General features: G+C 43.3%; 1 protein-coding gene across 2 annotated transcripts in view; it reads right to left on the reverse strand.

The window, feature by feature from the left end:
• The window catches only part of Ly9 (lymphocyte antigen 9), a 19842-nt gene that overhangs the window by 3381 nt on the left and 761 nt on the right, over positions 1–15700 (reverse strand). The window contains exons 2-9 of one of the 2 annotated variants that reach the window (XM_021198820.2): positions 13977–14306; positions 10786–11061; positions 9985–10323; positions 8498–8767; positions 6627–6725; positions 5443–5496; positions 2756–3090; positions 2325–2396 (exon numbers count right to left, since the gene is read on the reverse strand). In XM_021198820.2, the coding sequence (XP_021054479.1) occupies positions 2325–2396; positions 2756–3090; positions 5443–5496; positions 6627–6725; positions 8498–8767; positions 9985–10323; positions 10786–11061; positions 13977–14306 (1775 nt within the window). The remainder of the gene's footprint in view (positions 1–2324; positions 2397–2755; positions 3091–5442; positions 5497–6626; positions 6726–8497; positions 8768–9984; positions 10324–10785; positions 11062–13976; positions 14307–15700) is intronic. The other variant, XM_021198821.2, reaches the window with a different exon arrangement.

Raw genomic sequence — 15700 nt, forward strand, 5'->3', positions numbered from 1 at the left:
CTGCTCTACTGCCCAGTGCAGTGAGAGCTGCTCTATCCCCCAGTGCAGTGACAGCTGCTCTGTTCCTCAGTGCAGTGACATTTGCTACTATTAGCATCTGAAAACACCTGTGGAATTTCACAAACAACTTATTAAGTAATCACATAGTGTTTCTCCTTCTCTCACTGACAAATTCAACTTTAACCACTTTTATCAAATGATTGGTAAAAGACACAGCCTCAGGGTCAGGGCACTGCTGCAAACACATCTGGATCCTCACAGCACCACGTGATTGTGAATAAAAGGCACTCAATAAACATTATTGACTGGACCATTAATTACAGACAAGTGGTGTGTTTGAAAAATTAAAAGTTAAAAAATATTCTTACTGAATGTTTTATAGGGGTTGGGTGAAAATTGGGGATAGATTCAACAGCAAAAGTGTTAGAGGACTCAATGTTTTTGGAAAGAGAGGATAAAATAATCAGCCAGATTCAGAGAAAAAATAATTGCTGAGGCATATTTTAGAAAAAACCAACTTAAGATTGATAACTACTTTTGTTTTTTGTTTGTTTGCTTGTTTTTCAAGACAGGGTTTCTCTGAGTAGCCCTGGCTGTCCTGGAACTCACTCTGTAGACCTCAAACTCAGAAATTCGCTTGCCTCTGCCTCCCAAGCGCTGGGATTAAAGGCATGCACCACCACGCCCAGCTGATAACAACTTTTAACAAAGGGAGAAGAGAGAAATTTGACATATGAAGTCAGCAGCTTTCCTACAGACCAGTGGCAAACATGCTGAGAGAGAAATTAGGAGAAAAATGCCATTTACAATTGCTACAAAATAAATGAAACAAACAAGTAGATCCAATAATATAAAACCTTGGAATAAAGCTAAGGAAGTGAAAAGTACGTACAATGAAAATGAACACCAACTAAACAAATTGAAGACGGTAGAAGATAGAAAGAATTTCTATGCTCATGGATTGAGAGAATGAATATTGTGAAGATGACCATCTAACACAAAGTGATATATAGACTCAATGCAATCATATGCACGCGCGCATGCGTGTGCGTGCACACACACATACATACACACACACACACACACACACACAATCTTTTTTTTTTTCTTAGTAGTTGTACCTACTAATGTTTATTCAGTCTCTATAAAACATCAAAATTTCATATAAATAATAATGGGATGAAAGGAACAAACGTAAACAAGAAGGAATTTATGATGTGATGAAGACTGTCCCTCCCACTGGTCCCCTCCAACAACTTTGATGGTTGTGGCCCATGTATTCTAACAACCACTAATTACAATTTTTGAGACTGACCATCCAAATTTCACTTGACACACACACAATCTTAAAGTTCACACAGAAGCACAAACACAGCCAAACCATCCAAAGCAAAAGCACTTTGGGTGAGACCACAGTCCCTAATTCCAAGTTATAGTCCAGCCAAGCCACACCAACAGTGTCAAAAAACAGCATAGCAATGGCACAAAACAGACACACAGATTAACAGACCCAAGTAGGGGACCCCGATATAAAGTCACGTAGCTAGTCACTTGATTTTTGACAAATATGTCAACAACACACACTGGAGAAAAGAGACCCTTTTCAGCAAATAGTGATGGTGAGCAGGCCCACATGTAGAAGGATAAAACTAGATTCCTATCACTTATTCTGCACAAAACAAGCCCCAGGGCATCAAAGGCCATAATGTGAAAGATCTGAAACTTTAAAACTTCTAGAGAAAAAAAAGGGAGAAATGATTCAAGATGTAGATGTAAGTAAAGACTCTTGAATAGTACCCTAGTTGTTCAGGAACTAAGGCCAACAATCAACAAATGGGACTCATGAATTTAAAAAGCTTTAGTATAGCAAAAACATCAGTTAAATGAGTGCAGACAACCTACAGATCAGGAAATTATTGCAATCTCTACATCTGGCAGAGGACTGATAATCTAGAATATACACAGAACTGAAAAAAAAAAAACCCACTAACACAGCAGCAGCAGCAGCAACAGCAAAACTTACAACCCAGTTGATAAATGGGATAATGAAACAAATAGAAAATGCTCCCCCCTAAAAATACAAAAAGCCAATAAACATGTTAACATTCAGTTTCACTCCCCATTAGATATTAAATTGATTATTAAATGTTCAATCTTCTGTCACACAGGTGTGCATCAGACACCTCTGTTGACCATAGAATGTGTCAGATCTGTGCATACTGAGCAGATCTGAGTTCCTCGGCTATGGGAATCTAGGACTTTTAGTTAAAAACACTGGGAACACATTACTTGATGGGTCTTGGGAAAAAGAAAATTGTTTTCACCGTTTTAGGCTTCTGTACAGTGCAGTAGATTGTATTTGAGTCTTCTTTCTTCTGAGGAAGTGGGGTCTCTCCCTGGAACAGATGGTATCAGATTAGCATTACCCATTGCTTGAGAGCTTCCCTTTTCCTATTTAGCCCATAGCTGTGGAGGCTAGAGTACACCCACTGTGTTCTGGTCTCAGAAGCTGGAAGTTGCTTTTGTGCTGGGGACCGTGCCTCTGACTCTCTTGCTCCCCATAGTGATGACCCAAGAGTGAGTTCCTCCATTTCAGAAGTTCTCAAGGATTGCTGATCATGGCTGCACTGAGTATCATCTACATGGTCCTTGACCTGTCCTTAGACGGACCCCCAGTTTGTAAGAACTTCTCCAGGCCACTAGAGGGTCCTAGAAGTAGAAGGAGGATGACGATGTGCTAGTCAGAAGTGCTCACCTGCACATTCAGGGACACTTGTATATATGCCATGTCTTCTTCATCCATAGACTCATCCACTTTATCATATGGAGTGATTGCTTCATATTCTGCTTGCCCCTCATAGGCCAAGTCATGTGCAATGTCCTGTTGGGTGACCAAGTCATACACCTGATTTCTCCCTTTAGCAGTGCTATGCGTTCTGGTCTTTTCGTCATCCTCTTCTGTTGTTGTGCTGCTCTCAGAGCTGGTGTCTGAGGTGGGTGTAGGCTGATGCCTGGTGGTCTTAGCAGACATGTCTAGTTTCTCATACCGTTGGGAGAGCACAGAAAATTGGCCATGGCCAGTTGGGGTTTCTAGAACACATTGTGCAGGGTTAAAAAAAAAAAAGTGTATCAACTTCCACATCTTTCTTGATCTGCCACAAAGAACCAACTTGCTCCAACTTCTATCCTAGATCAGATAGCAAGGCTGGGGGAATTTACATCTGTTTTCCATTAGGGAGTTCCTTCCTTTATGTGTTTCCTTCCTCCTTTTCAAACACCAAACAATTTATTCACCCGTCACGTACATGTTCACCTCATATAATATGTGTTATAGTCTTCCCAGCCACCTTAAGTGAACAGAACTAACCCACTGGATAAATCTTGCCAAGGACACAGGCAAGGATTCTGGGGAAACACAAAGATAAATTAGATCTGGTCCTGGAGTTCCCTGTCTAGCTGGGGAAGAGGAGTCATATACATGGATATTTATTCCTTATTAATAGAAGGTGGTTTCTGATGGGTATCACGTGAATGGTGTAAGGGAAGTGCTGAGGTGGGAGGACATGCTACTCCTTAGAACAAGGAAGACCTTGAAAGTGGCAGAATTGGAGTGGGCTTTATAATAAAGGCAAACTTTGATGAGTGACGGGGCGTACCTTGTGTGGGGAGCAGCACCATCAAGGCATTCAGTAGAAACATGGAGCCCACTCCCTTGAGAAAGGGATCCACTCATAATACTTAACAAGTGTAATGGCCTGGGTGTAGTGCAGTCAGTACAGGTGTCTGTCTCAAGGAACTTACATGGCATACTGAGTGGGTACCAACCTTGCTTTGGGGTAAATAAAGTAGGTCATTTGACCCAAATGTAGAATAAACATGCCTACCATTCACTAAGTATCTGATGTGTCAGGCAATGCTCCAAGTGCCTTTGGTCTGCTATAACATCATGAAGCACAGAAATGAAGCTGGATCATATAAAAGGTTAAGTGTGTCCTCCTCTACATGGTAGAGCTAAGATCTGAATGCAGTGGCTCGGTCCTGGTGTTCTTGCCACTACCTAGTGCTTTTTCTGGCTTTGTATGACTTGGTCTAATAGTGAACAACAGTAATGATTGTCACTGAGTGGCCACCGTGCATGTCATTCCACTTTGCTCCTCACAGTCAATGAAGCATCCCCATTTTTCCAGATAAGGAAAATGAAAGTTAGAGCTTGCATTTCCCGAGATGCTGTCATTGGTAGGGAAGAGGGGTTGGGTCTAAATAGGATTGCCTGACCTGAGTCCATACATCTGACAGCTATATGTTGACTTTAGAACACAGCAAAGTCACGAGGAGTCATTGATAGGTGTTTTTTTTTTCCATTCCCATTTTTTGAGAGTTTGCATTTCTCTCTCAGAAATTCTACATTGTGTAATGACTTCAGTGCCAGGCCTTCCTCCAATCCCGTCTCTTTGATAGATCTCCTCCATGAGATATGACAGAGAGTTTTTAGAAGCATGATATGGGTTGAGGAGACAGAATAAGGGGCTCTTTAGTATACCAGAGCTTTGTTGTTCAAGGTGGTAATTTAGGGTGCCATGGCATGGGCATGAGAAAGTCAAAGCAAGCATCTCAGCTCTGCACCCCAACACCCACCACAACAGTCCTGCTTTTATATGCTTTGTGCAATTGAGTGCTGAATAAGAGTTTGTTTCAAGAACACACCCCTTAGCTTGTGTCATCTTGCAAACACACTGAGGAGGCTCTAGAGCAGTGCTTATCAACCTTCTGAAGGCTATGACCCTTCATTACAATTCCTCATGTTGTGGTGACCCTCAACCATAAAATGCTCTCGTTGCTACGTCATAACTGTAATTTGCTACAGTTATGAGTCATAATGTAAATATTTGAAATACAGGATATCTAAAATGTGACCCTGGTGGGGGGGGTGTGACCCATGGCTTGAGAACGGCCGTTCTTGACTAATAGGAGTCTTGATCCTAATTTTAATTAAGCTTCTTATTTTGCTCCTGCCACAGCTTTACTGTATCACTTGGCCTTTGTTTCTGTATTCACAAAATTAAGAAAATAACCCAAGGTCACATTCAAGTGGTGACAGTCAACATCCAAGGCACCCAGGAGGCTCCAGCAGACAGACCACGCTTCCTAGTTCCAGCAATTAACTCTAAGGGATCCATCTTCCTGGAGCTTTTGTTCCCAAACCACTTTCCTTCAGCATACTGCATTTTCAAACTTTATCAGGCATGTGGGTCCCCTAAATACAGCTTTGGATTCAGCATTCCAGTGGTAGTGATCAAGATTCTGCATTTTTAACAAGCTGCTAATTAACCCACATGGCTGGTCAGCTATCTACACTTTGAGTAGCTAGGCTTTGGGACTTATATCTGGCACAAGGGGCCCATATTCAGAGTCACAGAGACACAGAGTCACAGATGATATTACCTGGTATTTCAGCTGGGGCCTCTGTTTGCCTGTACCTGGTGGCCAAAGATGGACCTGAGAAACCAAGTAGAAGAAGTCACCAAGACTGAGAGTAGGGGGGTGTCTTGAGTTTGTGAGTCTTAAAGGAGAGGGGGAGAAGCTTCTAAGAGAGAGTCAGGGAGGAGACTATGGAGGAGGGGACCCTAAGGTGAGCATAGGGTCAAGGGAAGCAGTACCCAGAGCCCAGGGTCATCTTCATCTGCAAAGAATGCTGTGGGACTGCCTGGCATCTCTCTGGAAGAGAGAATTCTAACTCTTCTAGAAGTGATTCTTCCAGGCCATGTGTTTTTTAGCCTGCCTGCTCTTTGGGGAAAATTCTCCATTATCACTCTAAAATTAAGATTCAAGGGAGAGATGCCAATTATGAATGCTTGTCTGCAGTGATTGGTCCAACAGCAACCACATGACTTCAACTTGGGTAATCAGAGATATTTCTTACATTTTCCAAATTGAAGTTGAAGGGAAACGGCCTCCCTCTCCAGCTTTTAGAGAGCCGTTAGTGTGTGTATATCTGAAGCTGCAGGCTGCTGCGCTGAGGTACACCCCTCCCCTTGACCCTCAGCTACACTGCAGGAGGAGAGTCAAGCTGGCTCACAGAGAATCACACAAATAAGATATGCAGAGATCTGGTGGTTTCCGGGCTTCTGTTGACATTTGTCCATTAAGGCCACTGAGTCATGAAATATTAAATCATGTCCCCATTCTTCCTCCACACTTTACAAAAGTCTAAGCTAGGGTTGGAGAGATGGCTCAGTGGTTAAGAGGACTGGCTACTTTTCCAGAGGACCTGAGTTTGGTTCCCAGCACCTATGTGCTGTCTCTCAACCAACTGTAACTCCACTTCCAAGGACTCTGACGCCCTATTCTGGCCCTCAAAGATACCAAGTGCACACATGATGTCTGTACACACAGGTAAAACACACACGCACATAGAATAATAAAAATTACAAAATCCGAGCTAATTCCAGTTGGGCTATAATTATTTTTAAGTAAAGACCCTCAACTAATACCCAACCTCTTCATCACTCTGAGAAGAAACTAGGTCTACAGGGAGAAGTAGCAGGGCTTTAGGAGAAGGTTGAGGAACCTCCCAGGTTCCAAACAGAGGCTCCTAAGGGTGGGTAAAGTGAATTTAGCACATTTACACTGCTTCTTTTTCCTCAGAATGAAGCAACCGCCAATGAGCATCCACAAGAGCAAAACCAGGAGGAGCAGGAACCAAAGCCTCTTGTTTCTCTCAGGGCCTTGAAGAGAGAAAAATGAGGATATTAATGCAAATACTGACAGAGAAATCAGAGCGAATGACTGACAGAACACAGTGACTATCCTAATTGGCTCTCAAAATCCTGTGACAATCTAAAATACATATATTCATGTATTCATTCTATAGCCATTTTCCACCAAGTCTCCTAGGCAAGAGGTTACCAGAGTACCCAGGCAGACACAGACTCTACAGTGAGATTTATGGCTTACCCAGACTCTAGAGTTTTAACATCAGATTTGGGTGAGATCCGTCATGCTCACAGCAGGATTGACCACTGCACTACTGCCTTCTTCTCTAAGTGAGACAGAAGTTATAAGCTCAAGGAAGAAAGGGTTCAGATTCCTACGAAGCCAGGCTCTAGAGATGTCTTCCACACTCAGCCTGCCCCCAGTGAAACTGCATCCCAGATAGACTTTACCTTTATCTTGCATTTTGCTGGGGAGGAACAGAACGTCAGGCTTAAGTTACAAATGCTGCTTTTGCTGTGTGACCTTGGTAAGTCCCCTATACTTCTGTTGGTATCTTTATTGAATGGGGAAAACGGTAAAAGGCCTTCCTTGTATTGGATTGCTGTTAAAATTAATTGTGCGGGAAAATGCACAGAGCTCTAGAGTAGTGGGTCACATCTATTAGGAACCACCAGAGCCAGGCATGGTGGCATACACCTTTACTCTCAGCACTTGGCAGAGATGGATGAGTCCCTGTGAGTTTGAGGCTAGCCTACGGATGGGCAGAGCTCCAGGCCAGCTAAGGCTATACTCAGTTTCAAAACCTAAAACAAGCAAAGCAAAACAAAATAGACAAGCTTCCTCCGCACACTCAGCCCACGTTCTTCTACAGTTGGCATCCCCTTCCACACACTTCCCATAACTCTACAAACTGTGAATTCTGCACTGTCCAGTAGAGCACAGTTTTTGACACAGCTGGTTCAGCTTAGAAACTAAGTGCTTACTTTTATTAAATTTCAGTGGCAAACGGCGGTGATTCAGTTCCCTTTTGAATCACTGGAGTTAGTTTGAAAAAGGCTTGGATATATACATTTATTTTTGAGCTGTATATTTTATAGAATCTGAATAAGAAAATAACTTTTAATAAGAATTTATTATCTGAATTGAGACATGGCTTAAGTGTAAAGCACAAGCTGACCTTTAAAATGTTAATAAATATTTTTATACAAAATTCATATGAACTACTGATATTTTGGGTCTATTAGATTAAATAAAATATATTATAAAAAGTAATTATTTTCCTGTATCACTTCCTGTTTTTTAACTTCTTTGACAGGATCTCTTGTTAGCCCAGGCTGCTATCAAACTCTCAATGTACTCAAGCTACTTGATCTTTCTGCATCTCTCCGTTTCCCGGACTACAGTTATTATAGACTTGTTCCTTTATATTCAGATTTTTGCAATGCTATGGATTACAGCCAGGATTTCACACATACTGGGAAGTATTCTACCAACTGAATTAAATCCACTGCTTTGTGTGTGTGTGTGTGTGTGTGTGTGTGTGTGTGTGTGTGTGTGTGTGACAAATTCTAACTTTGTAGCTCAGGCTGACTTCAAATTTGTAATTCTTCTGCCTCAGCCTCTGAAGTATTTGGATACAGGTAGCTACTAACACATATATCTCTTTTTGCTTTTAACAACACAGCTATCAGAACCTTAGAATTATATATCTGGATCCCACTGCACTGAAATGATGAGAGAGAGAGAGAGAGAGAGAGAGAGAGAGAGAGAGAGAGAGAGAGACCTGAACAGATGGTCCCGGAAGAAAACTGGCTGGAGCTGTTGCTGACAGGGTTACGGGCTGTGCACGTGAGGTTGGGCAGGTGTTCACCACTTTCCCAGGAGACGTTGAGGTGGGACTTCCCTTGGGACATGACAGCTTTGTTTTGTAGAGGCATCCACGTGTATGTCACACTGTTTCTACCACCGTCCACTGAGCAGGTCAGGACAGCCTTGCAGATGCCGTTCATCATGTGCACAGGACTCTGGGTGACGCTGGGCTTCTTCAGTCTTTCTGTGTGAGGGAAAGGCAGAGCCAGCATGGAACCAGACCTGTCAGCAAACTGACTGGCTGCCAAGGTTGATATCCTGAGTTTGAGTCCCAAGACCTACATAGTGGAATGAAAAAGCCAATCCCTAAACACTACCCTCTACACACACACACACAGAGAGAGAGAGAGAGAGAGAGAGAGAGAGAGAGAGAGAGAGAGAGAGAGAGGAGANACATAGTGGAATGAAAAAGCCAATCCCTAAACACTACTGTATACATAAAAGAACAAAGAGAGAGAGAGAGAGAGAGAGAGAGAGAGAGAGAGAGAGAGAGAGAGAGGAGACACACACGCAGACAGACAAGCACACACATGCACACATACACACACAGAGGACACACAAAGAGACAAACACACACACATACACACACACACACACACAAAATTAAAACAAAAACTAAAAAAGAACTACTACAACCATGAAGAATGTGTGGTGCCCCGCAGGAGTCATACGCCCTGTGGAGGTCTTTTTCTCACCTACAGAATGTCCTGAGTATCCCTTACCTCTGTGGACCTTGACACTCAGGTGTGAATGAGGGAAAAGAAACAACTTGATCCAAACACTGTCTTGCAGTGAAAAGTTTACCAGTTAATCAACACAAACAAGTTCAGTTCTTCTGAACACCATGTCTTAAACTTTACCAAGAATTTTAAAAAAGAAAAATTAGTACTTAAATACCACATTCGTTCATTTATGTTTCTTAAACAAAATTATTTTACATATGTTTATTTGTTTAGAGACAGGGTCTCATGTAGTCCAGGCTGACTTCCAACCTGCTGTGTAGCCTTGGATGTAGACAGGGAAGACAGCCGGAAGGCTTAAACTACACAAAATATCAAGTCCAACTCTTGTAAAGCCCAAGGTTGAGGGGGAAGAATGCGAATTCTGTGTCTCACACTCTGGGTCCCCGAGTGGCCCACTCTCTTGCATCATAGTGTTTTGAGAGATCAAGCGCTTCCCTCCAGTCTACTCTGCTTCCACCCGAGTTGTCCCCGCCCTCTTTAGAAACGATGATGGAAGGCGAGCGCTCAGATAGAGGAAAGTTAGGTGTCTGAGACCTAGATCAAGGAACACCTTGGCAGGTAGGGTCTGCTCATCCGATGGTTCTAATGATTCCTTCCTGGGTACCCCTGTGTGAGCTGACTAGCTGTGACAGGGAGGAAGCTGGCGAGGGGTACTCACCGTAGACAAGCAGGGTGAAGTGACTCACACTGGGGTCTCGGGAGGCCTCTGAGCACACATAGGCATGGTAGGGGCCTGCGTCCTCCATCTTCAGCTGGCTGATCTTCAGGGATCGGTCCTGGTCAGAGGTCCTCACCCTCCTTTCTTTAGAACCTTTGGGCTTACGGCGAGGATCCGCTGTTGCTGCTCCTCTCGGTTCTTGACTGATGACCGACGTGTTAAACACCCAGACAACATTCTTTGTGTCCTGACTGGCCGGAAATACCAAGGGCAGGGTCACTGGCTCTCCCAGGGTTCCAACCACAGTCTTCCCCGCTGCTGTTTTTCTTCTGAAGGTTCCTGAGTTTGAAGTCAGAGATGAGACATTGCAGCTTCTGCCTCTGTTCCTATCTCCCCTGACCTGCCCCCCAATCCCCACTCAAGTCACACTGAAGGAGACTGGAACCCCTTTTCCCCTCCCCATATCCCCCCATGAGACACCCCCAAACCACCTGTTTTATTTGGTTATTTTCATTTCCCTCTTAGCCTTGTCCAGTCTTCCCTACTTTGAGGTGGTCCTGGGAGACACTACCACTCAAGTTAAATTCAATTTGGACTTTTTCCTCAGGACCTTCTTATCGTTCCTTGGGGTGCCACAGTGCCCGGGGTTTTCAAGTCTGGCCAGCCTCTCTTAGGCCCCTGGGCAGTTTGTTCTCTTTCTTTTCTCTGCCATCTATGTTTCACCGAAACCTGAAATTTAAACCCCATGGATGCTCAGGATGCTTCTAGAGTCCCCTGGAAGATCTGAGTGGAGCCACTTGCCTGTACAGAACTGCCAGACGCGGACAGGTTGGGAGCTGTTTTGGCTGACTGGATTCCATACTGTGCAGGTATAGGGTAGGTCGGTGTCACAGACACTCTGGGAAACCCTGAGGATGGGGCTTCCATCGGATGTATTAAAATGGGTGTCCTTTCGGGTCCAGTTGTACTGGACACTGTCCTTTGCCCCCTTTACAGTGCAGATTAGGGTGACGGTGCAGGAATCTGTACCGGATGGCGTCACAGACTCCACGGTGACTTGAGGTTCCTGGAGCTTCTCTGAGGGGGATAAGAACATTGAGACCGCTCTCAGATTTCTTCCTTATCAGGAAAAGGCTGCCTGAGGAAAGGGGTGATGGTAGGGAAGCTAGGCATGGAGGAAGGTCAGCATTCCCTGTTCATTCCCTGTTCTCTCCCTGTTCTAGGGAAGTTGTGTCTGCAAGCTAGGGTAAGAGCCTCTCCACCGGGTTTCTAAGACATTCTCCATCGGTCTTATTATCACAACAGCTCAGAGGTCATAGCAATGATTCTTCATATCCCCCTCTCTGTTTCCCCTCATCCCTCTCCCTCCCTCCCTCCCCCTCCTTCCCTCCCTCCTCCACACCCTGTGTTTGGGACCTTTTGGCCACTGAATGATTGCTGCATGACCTAAGGAGTGAGGCGCTCACTTCCTAGAACTTGAATCATCCCTGAGTTTTGGTCTGAACTTAGGACCCACTGATTTCGATCCTTTTTCCTTCACCTTCCTTTTTGTTCCAGCTCCTCTGTTCAACCTTGGGTTTAATCTTTCTTGAACAGGTGCTAGTTATACACACAAAATTGAAAAGAAGCAAAAGGGTATGTGATTTTTAGAAAGCAATCATTACTACCCCAAACACCCATCCCCACCCATTAGTTTTCCAGAGTCAGTTACTACTAAGAGTCCTTTTAAAGTAATAATTTTACTAATTACCTGAGAATTTTGTAGTGTGTATTTTGGTCATATTCATCCCAAGTGGCACGATAATACTCAAACTAAGAGTTTCATACTAATCCTTCTAGATATACATATGTGATAGCATACTATTCATACTGTCTAGAACTTATTAAACATTAGCAATACATATGAACAATCACTACATGTTAATACTCTATTCTAAGTTCAACAGCTGCACAAAATTTCCTTAATAGATACAGAACACCCTACCAATCAACAGAGATGTCAAACTACCTGGTGAGTAGAAAGGTGACATTATGAAATGAATACTTTTCCTCAAAACTTCACATATTCAACCCTAACCCACAACTTTGCAGAATGAGACCTTGGAGACAGGTTTATGTTTGGAGATAGGGGTGAATCTGTTCGAGTAAGCCCAAATTCTATCTATCCTCTTCTTAGAAGAAGAGGAGAAATAGGATAGCAACTGTGTAGACTCACGTCTGAGGACCTAGAGAGATGGCCATTTTCAATCCAAAGACTTCAGAAGAAAGCAAACGTACATGTATCTTGACCAGTCTGCAAAGTTGTAAGAGAACACACTTCTACTGTTCAGTCTACCCAGCCAATAATATATATTATTAAAATCTACGCGTATGGGTGTTTTGCCTGCACACCTTTCTCTGTGCTACATGCATACAGTGTACATGGGGGTCAGAAGAGAGCATCAGTTCCCCCTTGGAACTGGAGTTACTGACACCTGTCAATGGCCTTGTGGGTGCTGGGAGTTGAATCGGGATCATCTCGATGCCTAGCCAGTGCTCTTAACCACTGAACCATCTTTCCAGCCCCATCAGCCAGTAATATTTTATTATGGCAATCTTAGCAAACCAACAGAGATTTTGATACCAAAAGTGAGGTGTTGTAACAAATGTCTAAGAATATGGAAGGTGTCTGTAGAAATGGCTAGTGAATAGATGTTGGAAAAAAAATTGAGACAGAGTTTCACTGTGTTGTCCTGGCTGTCCTGGAACTCACTCTGTAGACCAGGCTGACCTTGAACTCAGAGAAGTCTGCTTGCCTCACGAGTGCTGGTATTACAGGTGTAAGTCACCATCGCCCAACTTGAGGTTGGAAGAATTTTGAGTAGTATGTTAGTAAGAGCCCATGTTGACACCAAAATGCTTTGGGTATAAATATGATGGTAAAGGCAGTTTCTGAAGACACAGAAAGAAAATAGGGGCATTGTAGGGAAATCTAACATATATATATTAGAAAGAAATACATAGACTCAGAAAGAAAAGGGGCATTATAAGGAAATCTTATATATATATAGTAGAAAGAAAGAAATCTGACAGCCTTTTGGAATTCTAGTATTATATATATGTAGTGATAGAAATGAGGACATTTAATATCTCTCTGATAATGTTTCAGAAATTAGGGGCATGCCATTAGAAATTGAAGAGAAGTGAATGCTTACGTAAAGTGGGATAGAACTTGGCTGAATTGTAAAAACTTTCTGTTTTGTAGAAAGTAGAATGTCTAAGTAACAAAGTGTATTTCTAAGCAAAACATTAAAGGTGAGGTGCTGGAGAGATGGATCGGTGCTAGGAGCACTTTCTGCCCTCACAGGAGACCACAGTTTCATTCCCTGTACTCACACTGGGTGGCTCACACTCACCTGTGATCAAGTTCCAGGAGGTTTGACACCTTCCCCTGTCCTCCACCAGCACCCACATGCAAATAAACACACATCTGCACTTACATAAATATTTATATTGCAAAACATAAGTAAGCACATCTGGGAGAACATGTGTGTGGACAAGGCTGAGGAGAGAGTGTGCGTGATTTATGGACTCTATTGATTAAACACTACAAACTTAAACGGAAGGAGCAAAAATAGGGTAGAAAGAAAGTTGTCAGCCTTTTGGCTGTCTCTAAAACAGTACAATGAGCTTCAGGACTGTAAGTATGCGTTATCCATTGAGAAGAAGATACCAATGGCAGGACTGTCCCTGTCACTGTGTGTTGTGTGAAATATAAAAAGGCACCATCTCACGCTATCTCCAGCTACTCTCTGGCCCCAGTGATCTTGCGGCTTCCATGGCTAGCCCCATGTAGTGACCGCCCATCTCGAGGTTTTTTGTTGTTGTTGTGGATTTTGCTCACATTTCTAGCCATCTGCCTCTGTGGTTAGTGGTCACAAAGTTATTAGAGATCGGTAGGGGTTTGGTGGTGGTGTGGGGGTGGAAAATCCCCCAAGCTCTCTGGAACTCACCATAGATATGCAGTGTGAACTCTTTCTTTGTGGTGAGGGCAACATTCTTTTGGTTTATCTGAGCCTGGTAGAATCCTGAATCATTCTTGGTTAGGTTGCTCATGTACAAGGAGAAGCCATCTTCGCTGACGTTGAGTCGGCCATTATATTCTTTGTCCAGAATCATAATGTCATTTTTGTAGAATGCTAAAGCAAGAGTCTTTGGGGGACAATTCCAGGTGACATGCTCAATCTCTGTATCCATCGAGATGTTTAGGTGGAAAGTCACAGAACTCCCTAGGGTCCCTAACATCACTGTTGGAGATGTTTCCTTTCCAGAGGCTCCTAGCCCTGTGGAAACAGAAGAGGGACTTGGAAGAACAGCTGAACTCTTCAAACCACCTTTCATTCATTCACTCCATAAACATGGACTTATCACAAATTCCATATGCTGAGAAATGAATGAGACTAGACATTCTCCTTCTAAGCCCACTGGCTAGCAAAGTCATTCATTCATTCATTCACTTATACATTCACCCACTCATTCACCAAACTCTCTTCCATAAAAGCAGCTATACTAATCCCTAAATTGTTTCTTCTAAATTTCTTTTCTAATTGGGAAATTAGTCAGGCTATGACTGGGTGAATTTCTGAAGTTTTCTGAGAGTCAGCATATTGATCTGTAAGACCGATAGACTCATCATAGCTACGTCATGTTCAAGGGATATTCTGATAAAAGTTCAATGAAAGCAGGTTGTTGCAAATTGTAAAGAGCTAGCAAAGCAAATGACATCAACTCTTTAAAAATAAGATGAATAGGAAGATGCCTAGAGGAGCGGAGAGATGGCTAGGAGAGTGATAGAATAAATAAGTCACTCCCTGGCAGAACCTAGATGCTCAGCATGGGGGGAAAGCTGTCACTAAGAGTCTAGAGAAATACTAATTCTTTCTGAGGGACTGTTCCATGCCACTGTGCTAATCATGGCTCTCGCACTGTTTTCAAGCTTGAAAATGTCTTTATCAGCCTACCTTCCATCTCATCATCTAGGGGATCCCAGACTGTCTTTGGCTTAGTCATGTCAAGCTTGGGTTTGGGCAGAGATGGTATCATTGGCCCACCCCTTTGTTTTGTTTTGTTTTTATGTACAGTCCATATTTCTGGTAAATATTGTTATCAAAGAGCTCAGGTGTTTGGTCGACACAACTCATTTTCCTGTGAAGATTCTGTGGTATCTGATGGGTGACCCCAGCCTAGATCCCCAGATTCCAGGGCTGCTGAGGCTTTGTAGAGTACCCTGGGGACTTAGATCAAATCAGACAAGAGCTGAAGCCTGGCTATTCCAAGAATTCTGGGTGAAAAAGCTATAAGATAAAAAGAAGACATAGAAGTGTAGCTGTAGGGCTGGAGAGATGGCTTGGCGGTTAAGAGCACTTCTGTTCCAGAGGTCCTGAGTTCAATTCCCAGCAACCACATGGTGGCTCACAACCATCTGTAATGGGTTCTGGTGTCATCTTCTGGTGTGTCTGAAGAGAGCAATGGTGGTGTACTCATATGCATAAAATACATAAATAAATCTTAAAAAATAAAGAAGTATAGCTGTAGCCTAAAGGGAGAGGAAGAAGAGGAGGAGGGGAAGAAGGAGGAGGAGAAGGAGGAGGAGGAGGAGGAGAAGGAGAAGGAGAAGGAGAAGGAGAAGGAGAAGGAGAAGGAGAAGGAGAAGAAGAGAAGGAGGAGGAGAAGGAGG

Source organism: Mus pahari, chromosome 5 (assembly GCF_900095145.1).
Source record: "Mus pahari chromosome 5, PAHARI_EIJ_v1.1, whole genome shotgun sequence".
Lineage (NCBI taxonomy): Eukaryota > Metazoa > Chordata > Mammalia > Rodentia > Muridae > Mus > Mus pahari.